The sequence below is a fragment of the Phyllostomus hastatus genome, unplaced genomic scaffold, assembly GCF_019186645.2.
Source record: "Phyllostomus hastatus isolate PE091 unplaced genomic scaffold, TTU_PhHast_1.1 phas_scaffold_501, whole genome shotgun sequence".
Lineage (NCBI taxonomy): Eukaryota > Metazoa > Chordata > Mammalia > Chiroptera > Phyllostomidae > Phyllostomus > Phyllostomus hastatus.
This window is the reverse complement of record NW_025334033.1, coordinates 69,357,981-69,366,800: the sequence shown is the minus strand read 5'-3', so window position 1 is coordinate 69,366,800 and position 8,820 is coordinate 69,357,981. Positions and strand designations below refer to the sequence as shown.

At 65.5% G+C, this 8,820-nt stretch overlaps 1 protein-coding gene across 1 annotated transcript; it reads right to left on the bottom strand.

Annotated features, from left to right (window-relative positions):
- Positions 1–1,480: 1,480 nt before the first annotated feature.
- Positions 1,481–6,921, bottom strand: SLC25A47 (solute carrier family 25 member 47). The gene is made up of 6 exons (XM_045822174.1): positions 6,795–6,921; positions 5,429–5,472; positions 5,027–5,098; positions 4,151–4,333; positions 2,609–2,951; positions 1,481–2,331 (listed from the first exon to the last, which is right to left on the bottom strand). The coding sequence occupies exons 1-6, from the start codon at positions 6,820–6,822 to the stop codon at positions 2,051–2,053; spliced, it is 951 nt and encodes a 316-aa protein (XP_045678130.1). The 5' UTR covers positions 6,823–6,921; the 3' UTR covers positions 1,481–2,050.
- Positions 6,922–8,820: the final 1,899 nt, after the last annotated feature.

The following is an 8,820-nucleotide window of genomic DNA, read 5'->3' as shown; positions in this document are numbered from 1 at the left end:
GCTTGTGAAGGGGTGCCGTTAGTGGGAAGACCCAGCTCTGGCCCCACTCATTCTGGGCCCGCCCCCCTCCCTCACCCCGGCACCCCCTTTTCTGAAGAAGGGCTGGGTCGGCCCTAAGGATCCTGCTACCCAGAGGCTGTGGTCAGCGAGGACTTCCAGCAAAGCCACTCCCCCACCACGGGCAGGCCCGCTGCCCCGAGACCGGCATCCCCACCGCCCCCAGCCCATGCCCTCTCCAGGTCGGGAGCACATGGATGCGGCGCCAGGTTTGCCGCGGCAAAGGCTCTCGTTCGCCGGCCTTCTCCCGGCACCTGGCCAGCGTGCCAGCGTCTTTAATTCCACCTGGACGGACCCCCAGCAAGTGGTGCAGGGCCCTGTGCTTTTACTTGTCCACGCCCACGCCGCAGCCCTGAGCACCTGCATGGGCCGGGGTGCACTCCAGACCAGACAGCTGCTGCCCCTGGGCAGCTCCCAGTCTCAGGTGGGGGAGGGGTGTGTGACCGGACCACACACCGGGGCCCTGTGGGCGCTGAGCAGGCGACACCCGAAAGCCTGGCGGCCAGGCAGGGACAGCTTCCTGGAGGCGGTGATGTCTGAGGGGGTCAGTCAGCCGGGCAGGGAGCGCGGGGCGTACACAGTGAAGCCTTGGTCAGGCCAATGTGCCCAGCAGCCAGGCCGGGACAGGCCACCCACGTGTCCCGGAAACAGCAGGCTGTGTGGCCAGAACACCGGAGGCTCTTCTGTCCGCAGGCAGACACGGTCAAGGCCAGTGTCTACAAGGGCTGAGTGCAGTCCGAGGCAGGTGCTGGCTGGCCTTGCCCGGGGGCTGCTGCCGCGGGGACCCAGCAGGTTTGTCTGCACCGCCAGCGCTGGCCCCCGACAGCCACATCCACGGATAACATGTGAGCCGGAGGGAGAGCGGGGGCTGCAGGAGCCCCCACCCTCCCGGCCACGTAGCCGCGTGGAGGCCCGGCTCCGTCTCAGCTGTTTCCTCACCTGGCGTCAGGCTGCTGTGACAAGCTGTGTCAGGTGCCTGGTGCCCGGCAGGGCTCTGGACACACCGACCCCTCCGTCCTCTGGGCCCCTGTAGAGAGGTGGCTCCCAGCCTAGGGTCCGGGCACGGGCGGGCCCAAACAGCTGGCCAGGACAGGCCGGAGCTGGTTTCGCTCAGATGGATCTGAGATGGGGGGCGGCACCACAGGGGCATGAGGTCCGGGGGAGTGAGGTCCTCACTCGCCCGAGCAGGGCTGAGCGCTGAGACCTTGCAGGAGAGCAGGTCTCGTGCGAAACTCGGAGTAGCACCCCGTGGCAGGGCTCGGCCCACCGGCCAGGCCCCCAGGCCCGAGGGCCGAGGGAGCGGAGCCAGCCATCCGCCCGGTGGGAGCACGGGTCACACAGGTCTGGAGGGCTTGGCCTCTGAGGATGACTCGAAGGCAAGGACACGGGTCACCAGAATCACCAGACCACAGAGCAGCACCCCTGAATGTCCTCAGTGATGTTTAATTGCAACAGCACCCCCCCACCCCAGTGCACGGCCTGCCCTCCCCAGCTGGCCTGGCCCCCCGGCAGTGCAGCCCGGAGCCTGGAACCCGCTGGGGGGGACCCACTGACCCGCACCCAAGGGACAGTGGGTGAAGAGCACCCTACCGCAGCGGGCAGCTGAGCGGGGCAGGGGGCGGCGGCCAGGAGGACAGCAGAGGAAGTGGTAGAGGTGTGGACGCAGGGATGCTCCGAACAGGCGACAGGGAGGCTGGAAGGAACAACTGACCACATGCACCCACGACGCCAGGCAACCGATGTCCTCATGCAAGAGGCCGCTCCTCCCTGGCCCGTGTGACCCTAAGGCCAACACCAGGCCGGTGACCATGGGCCCCTTGGCCTTCTCAGGTCTGTGGCTGGGCAGGCCAAGGCCAGGCCCCAGCCGACTGTCTTTGGTGTGGCTCCCACCTCTACCGGGTGGCGCCCCGTGGGGACACGCCCCTTTGCCTCCTCCAGCTACCGCGACCTCCAGAAGGTGCCAGCGGGTCGGCCCCTGCGGCGGCGGGACCGGCTACTGGAGCAGCCCCCGGCTGAACCTCAGCGCGGCTTCGTAGGTGACGAAGACCACCATGTTGACGGGGAAGGCGCGGCAGCAGTTGAGCGTCAGCCCCTTGAACAGGACCCGCGGCCCCTCCTCCCGCACGCTGGTCACCATGCAGTGCAGGAGGCCCCTGTAGCGCCGCCGGCCCTGCCCGTCCGCCTGCAGGCGAGACTTGATCACATCCATGGGGGTGGCCACGGCCCAGGCCAGGGCTCCCGCACAGCCGCCGGCCACCAGCACACCCAAGACATCTGCATGGGGAGACCCACCGGAGCGCCGTGATTGGAGGTGGAGCCAGAGGAGAGGGGGTGGGGCACCCGGGGCAGGGCCCAGCTGTAACAGAGCCGGGGCTGACTCCACCCACGTGACTCCCCGGAGGCCACACCTGAGCGGGTCTGTCCTGACCCTCCCTGTAGAGGGCGCTGAGGCTCCCACCCCGGGAGGCACTGGGCAGCCAGTGTGACAACACGACTCAATTCCCACTGGCGGAGCCTGCACCCCCTTCCAGGCCCCGCCCCCCCCACTCACCTGGCTGGCTGTGGCCAGCGGGGGTGAGCCACTCGCAGAGGATGGAGTAGGAGAGGAAGTAGGTGGCGAAGGAGTGGCCCTCCCGGAAGAGCAGGGCCGAGCTGCCCTTGTAGAGGCCGCGCAGGCCCTCCTCACGGGCTACGGTGGCCAGGCAGTGCAGCGGCCCGCGGTACCTCGGCCCAGGCACGGGACCTACGGAGGGCACGGGACACAAGGGCGGCACCGCCGCTGCCGAGGTCAAGGATCTCCGCCTCGTCGGCGCCTGCAGCTGCGTCTGCGCCTGCGCCTGCGTCTGCGTCTGCAGGCGGACCTTGGCCACCTCCGTAGGCGAGGTCAGGAATACCTAGAACGGAGATGCAGCAGCGATGAGGAGGCGCCGACACTGCCACGCACCCCTGGACCTGCCCCCGCCCCCCACTCCCGTCAGCCTCCTGTCCCCCGTGGTGGCGTGGGGAAACCTGTGGCCCTGGTGAAGGGCGTTCAAAGCCGGCTCCGCCCACCCAAGCCAAAGCCCGCGCTTCCTTCTGGCTACCCACTCGTTGTGACACAGCGTGGGCGTAAGCACACAGTAGGTGTCGGGTGAATGTCTGTGACTCCGGTTCATGAAAGCATTTAACCACATAATTAATTTGTTAATGACATATTAATGTGATAATTAATATATGCATTTAAAGTCAGGCTAATAACATTAGCATGTAACATTGGCCTTGGCTGGTATGGTTCCGTGGGTTGGGCGTTGTACCGCAAACCGAAATGTCACCGGTTTCATTCCCGGCCCAGGCACATGCCTGGGTTGTGGGTTCGATCCCCTGTCAGGGCACATAAAAAAGGCAACCAGTCAATGTTTCTCTCACACATCAATGTTTGTCCCTCTCTCTCTCCCTCTCTCCCCCTCGCTCTAAAAATAAAAAAATAAAATCTTCAAATGATAAAATAAAATCAATAAGCAAGTCCTCAGGCATGGATTAAAAAATAATTTATTTTATTTATGTATTTTTAGAGAGAGGGGAAGGGAGGGAGAGAGGGAGAGAAACATCAATGTGTGGTTGCCTCTCCTGCGCCCCCTACTGGGCACCTGGCCCACAACCCAGGCATGTGCCCCAGCTGGGAATCCAACCCGAGACCCTTTGATTCGCAGGCCGGCACTCAATCCGCTGAGCCACACCAGCCAGGGCAAAGATAATAATAATAATTTTTTTTAAAGAGGTAACATCATGTCACAAATAATGTGGTTTGCCCTTTCATGGGAGCTCCTGCCTGTCAGGCTGTGCTGGGGACATGACCCGTGATGTCACTTCATTCTCAGCATGACGCCACTCACCAGTGAAGAGTCAGAAGGCCAGAGCGGCTCCCCAGAGTCCTCACGTCCCCTCGGCTAGCGAGGGTCAGCCGAGTCCTCACCCACAGTCCCGCAGCCTCCACCAGTCTCCGTCCGCCCTGAGCCTCAGTCTCCCTGCCTTCTGGGCTTGGCGACCTCTCAGGCCCTCCCAGCCTCTGCCCACCCCTGCGCGCCCAGGGACCCCTCTCGTCCACCCCACTCACACGGACGAGGCCGGAGGCGAACCCCGACAGCGTGATGTCGGTCCTGGCGGGCTTGGCATCGGCACTGCCGTACCGGAACCGGCAGATGTGAGCGAGGCAGTGGCGGTAGGTGCCGAAAGACAGGGACGAGACCAGGGACACGGTGCACACGGGCAGAGAGAGGCCCCTGTAGAAGCCCCGCACCTGGCGGGCAGGCGAACGGGACCCGAGGGCCCAAGTCAGGCCAGAGGTCCGACCAGGAGGTCCGGGGGACGGCCCTGTCTCGTCCCTGCAGGCCCTCCCTGGCTGCGGGGCTCCGGCAGGTCACTCGCCGCCTAGCACCTCGGGAGCCTGAGCTGGGACAGGGGGTCCCGGTACACCGGGACAAGGGAGTGAGGAGACAGAGGGCCGGGCTGGGCCCGCGGCCGCGATGTGAGGAGCGGACGGTGCACTGGCATGCTTGGTGGTGGCTGTGCTCCTGTAGCTGGTCCCTGGCCAGCACCAAGCCCCCTCTTCACCTTCGTAAATGTCCCTGGGTCCCTGCTCTGGACAGGCCTCTGACCCGGACCCTGGGGACCGACACCTCCACCCAGCACCACTGGTGCCCAGCCCGAAGGGGACAGACATGCAAACACATGGCCCACCCCCCAGACCTTCAAAGCCCCACACACCCCCTCTAGACCCCTCCTGGAGGGAGGACCTCCTTCTAAACCCCTGTGTGCCAGATGCCCCGGCTCTGGCCCCCAGAAGACTCGGGGGGCTGATGCTACTGTTGGCCCTTGGGAGGAGAGGGAACCAAGGCCCCGAGCAGGGCTGAGCACCGTCTGGCTTGTTGGCGAGTGGCAGGCCAGAGGTCCGAGGCCCCGACACCCCTGCCCATCACCCCGCCCCGCCTACCCGCTCTCGGCGATACGTGTCCTGGACACACTGCCAGATGCCCGTGTACTTGGGTTCCGTCTGGATCCTGACCTGTGGGAGAAGTGGGCTTCAGAAGCGGGTGGCTGCGGGCCTGGGGCAAGGGCAGCGGGCCCTGGGGGAGGGGCAGAGCCCACTCCTGGATTGTCGTGGCCGTGCTGACGGTGGGCAGAGCAGGGGCAGTGAGCGCCAGGTACGAGGAGGAACCTGGGGCGCAGGCCGGAAGGGAGCGACAGGCAGTCCCCAGGGCGGCGGGGCGGGCTGGGTCAGGGGAGCGTGCTAGAGAGCTCTTCTGGCCGGGGATGGGGCGCCGGAGACTCTCGGGGTGGCCCACACTCGGGCAGGGGCCCTGGGGCGCGTGGCGGGGCGTGACTGTGGCCGCACCTTCACCGTGTCCAGGGGGTAGCCCACAGCGACACCGCAGACACCTGCAGGGAGAGCAGAGGGACACGCGAGGGTGGAGGGTGCAGGGGGGAGAGCACAGACCCACACTCCTCGTCCACACGGCGTCTCGTCCGCGCGAGAGCCGCCCGTGTTGGAAGGAGGAAGCAGACTCAGAGCCGCAGCGGCTCTGAGAGGCTGCCGGCGGCTTCTTCCGCCCGGAGTCCTGGCCCACAGGTGCCTCCTCCGGAAGCCCAGGATGCTCCCCGGCCTGCCCTGCGGTTCAGCTTCTGAGAGAACCGGTCCAGCGCTTGCTGGGCCCTGGCCCACGCCAGGCAGCACTGGCCCGCCAGCCTCAGGCTGTGAAGGGTTTGTCTGGGGGTGGGGGCTTCACCCAGCGCTGCCTGGAACCCCAAGTTTGTGGATCCGAGCCCTATTCTGGGGTTCACAGCTGTCCCACGGCCTGCCATCTCTGCCTCTAGAACTAGAGATCCTCAAGTTCAAGGCCTGCACCTGGTCCCCACGACCCAGGACCCGGCACAGAGCCGGGGCCCTTCCCACCCAGGCCTCCTGGGGGCCGCTGGGGAGGAAACACGCGGGACTCAGGAGCCCTTCCACGCTGTGTGATCTTGGGCAAATCGATCCCCTTCTCTGAGCCTCCCCCTTGGGCAGCAGCTGGCCTCAGGCCTGGCACACAGTGGGACCTCAGCGAGCCCCCGCCCCTCCCACACTGTTCTCAGACGCGTGGCCCAGGAGCCCCGCACTGTTTCACAGGATAAGTGAGGCCAGGGCCGGCAGCCAGCAGGGTGGATGGCTGGGCGGAGCCAGAGCCCCGCCTGACCCCGTTTCCCAAAGGTCAGTTACCCGTCTGGGCTGGCCTTTCGCAACGAGCCCGATCCCTAGACGCAAAAACAGTCCCGGGCCCGGCGGGGCCGATTACACACCGACACATGGCCATGGGCCGGGGGCGGCCGGCCCTCCCCTCCTCTGCCCACGGCTTCCAGGAAGTGTCCCGTTGTCGCTGTCCACTCTCTCCCGGGGCCCCTGTCCTCCCCAGGCCCCACCCGGCCCTCTCCCTGCAGGCCACGCCCGGCCCCCACCCGGCCTAGGCAGAGACCTGGAAGTGCCCTCAGCCGCCCCAGCTGAGCCCCCAGGTGCACCCAGCCCGCATGGCTACCCGAGTCTCCCAGGAGCCAACCCTGTCCTCCCTGCACCCAGCACCCGTGGCCCACACCAGGTCCCAGCCACTTCTGGGGTGACGCCTCAAACCCCACATCTGCCAGAGCCCACCCCCCAGGGCAGAGAACACCCCCAGAAGGAGCAGCCCCCGCCCGCCCCCTCGAACAAGGCCCTGCTTTCCCTCTGTTACCTCCAATGGCTCCGGCCACAAAATCCATGGACTGACCGTGCAGGTGGTGGGGAGGCCCTGGGTCTCCCGGCCTGAGCGCAGTCCGACACGGCCGCCACCTCCAGGATGGCCTCCGCAGCTCCTCTCAGCCCTTAAATAGCTGTGGGGCGGGCGGGGGGCAGGGGACAGGAGGCGGGAGCCTGCTGACCAGTGGCCCAGAAGGCAGAGGGTGTGCTGGGAAGCAACAGATCGATGCCCACCTGGCATCCCTCCCACCCCCACAAAGGCCCTTTGCCCCAGTGCCCTCAGGAGCGGGTCGCAGCTGTGGGAAGTCCGGGGGAGGCCAGGGAGCTGTCGGCTCTGGGGAAGCAGGCCCACTGTCCGCATGGCCTGCAGGCAGGGTCCCAGACCACAGCCAGACACTTCCTGGGGAGGTCCAGGGATGGGGCCGTGATGTCCCTGTCCCTCCAAGCCCCTGCTCAGGTCTCACTCGCGTCCTTGGGCCTCCCCGACGCCCCTGGAATTGTTTCTGCCCCGGGAACCCTCCGGGCTCCCGCACCGATGCCTTCAGCAAACACTGTCCCGGCAGAGGCCGGGCCTCAAGGAGCCCGGCCGGCAGGGAGGGAGTGGGGACGAGGGGCCCCTGCTTCCTGACACCAGGGGGCTGGCCAGAGCCCTCCTGGATCCAGCACGGACACCAGCCGCTCAGGCCCGTCCCACGCCCTTCACGGCGCCCGGGGCCCGGCCAAGCCCGCCGCCGTGCTGCGTCCCCAGTGCCCAGCACAGGCCCAGCACCGAGCGGAGCTCGCTGCGCCAGGGGAGCAAGCCCCGCGGGACCCACCAAACAGGACACGCGTGGAAGGGAAGCTGCTCCGCCAGGAGGCCGCTTCTGTCCACTCCTCACTCGAGACCATTGCAGCCCTGAGAGGACCCTGAGGCTCAGAGCGACCGTGAACTTGCCTAAGGCGTTCGCTGACCGGAAACCCGGCGGGGCCGGGGAGAGGGCAAGTGTTAACGCCGCAGGGGTCGCAGTTGTCTTCTCGCTCTGCGGCCTAGGAAGGCTGTCACTTTTCCTTCTAGGAAACATCTTTTATTCCTTTGCATTAGGTATTTTACCTTGCACTTTTTTATTTTCTCATCAAATAGGTTTTAAGATCAAAGCAGTTGAATTACAAGGAAAGAAGATCAAGCTACAGATAAGGGACACGGCAGGCCAGGCTCCATCTCACATGTCACAGCTCCTACCACAGAGGAGTGACAGGCACCACGCCGGTGTGTGACCTCACCCAGTGTGTGACCTCATGCCAGTGTGTGACCTCATGCCAGTGTGACCTCACCCAGTGTGCGACCTCATGCCAGTGTGTGACCTCACCCAGTGTGCGACCTCATGCCAGTGTGTGACCTCATGTCAGTGCGTGACCTCACTCATGCCAGTGTGTGACCTCACCCAGTGTGCGACCTCATGCCAGTGTGTGACCTCACCCAGTGTGCGACCTCATGCCAGTGTGTGACCTCATGCCAGTGTGTGACCTCACCCAGTGTGCGACCTCATGCCAGTGTGTGACCTCATGTCAGTGCGTGACCTCACTCATGCCAGTGTGTGACCTCACCCAGTGTGCGACCTCATGCCAGTGTGTGACCTCACCCAGTGTGCGACCTCATGCCAGTGTGTGACCTCATGTCAGTGCGTGACCTCACTCATGCCAGTGTGTGACCTCACCCAGTGTGCGACATCATGCCAGTGTGTGACCTCACCAACAGGGCAGGCTTTGAACACGGCAGCAAATGGCTGGGAAGTGCAGGCGGCTGTGCCAGGGAGGGCGTGGAGAGCGGCTGCTGGGAAACCAGTGGGTGTAGAGCGGACGACCGAGAGCTGTGCCCAGAGGAGGAGGAGAGCAGGCCACACAGGGGCATGGAGTTCGGCTCCTGAGACTCGCGCAGAAGCAGATACAAACATCGAAAGGCCTTGCTCACCTTAGCCGAGGGCGCCCCCCGAGAGAGCCCTACGAGGAGCAGAAAATGCGGGCGTCAGCGGTGGGGGGCCTGA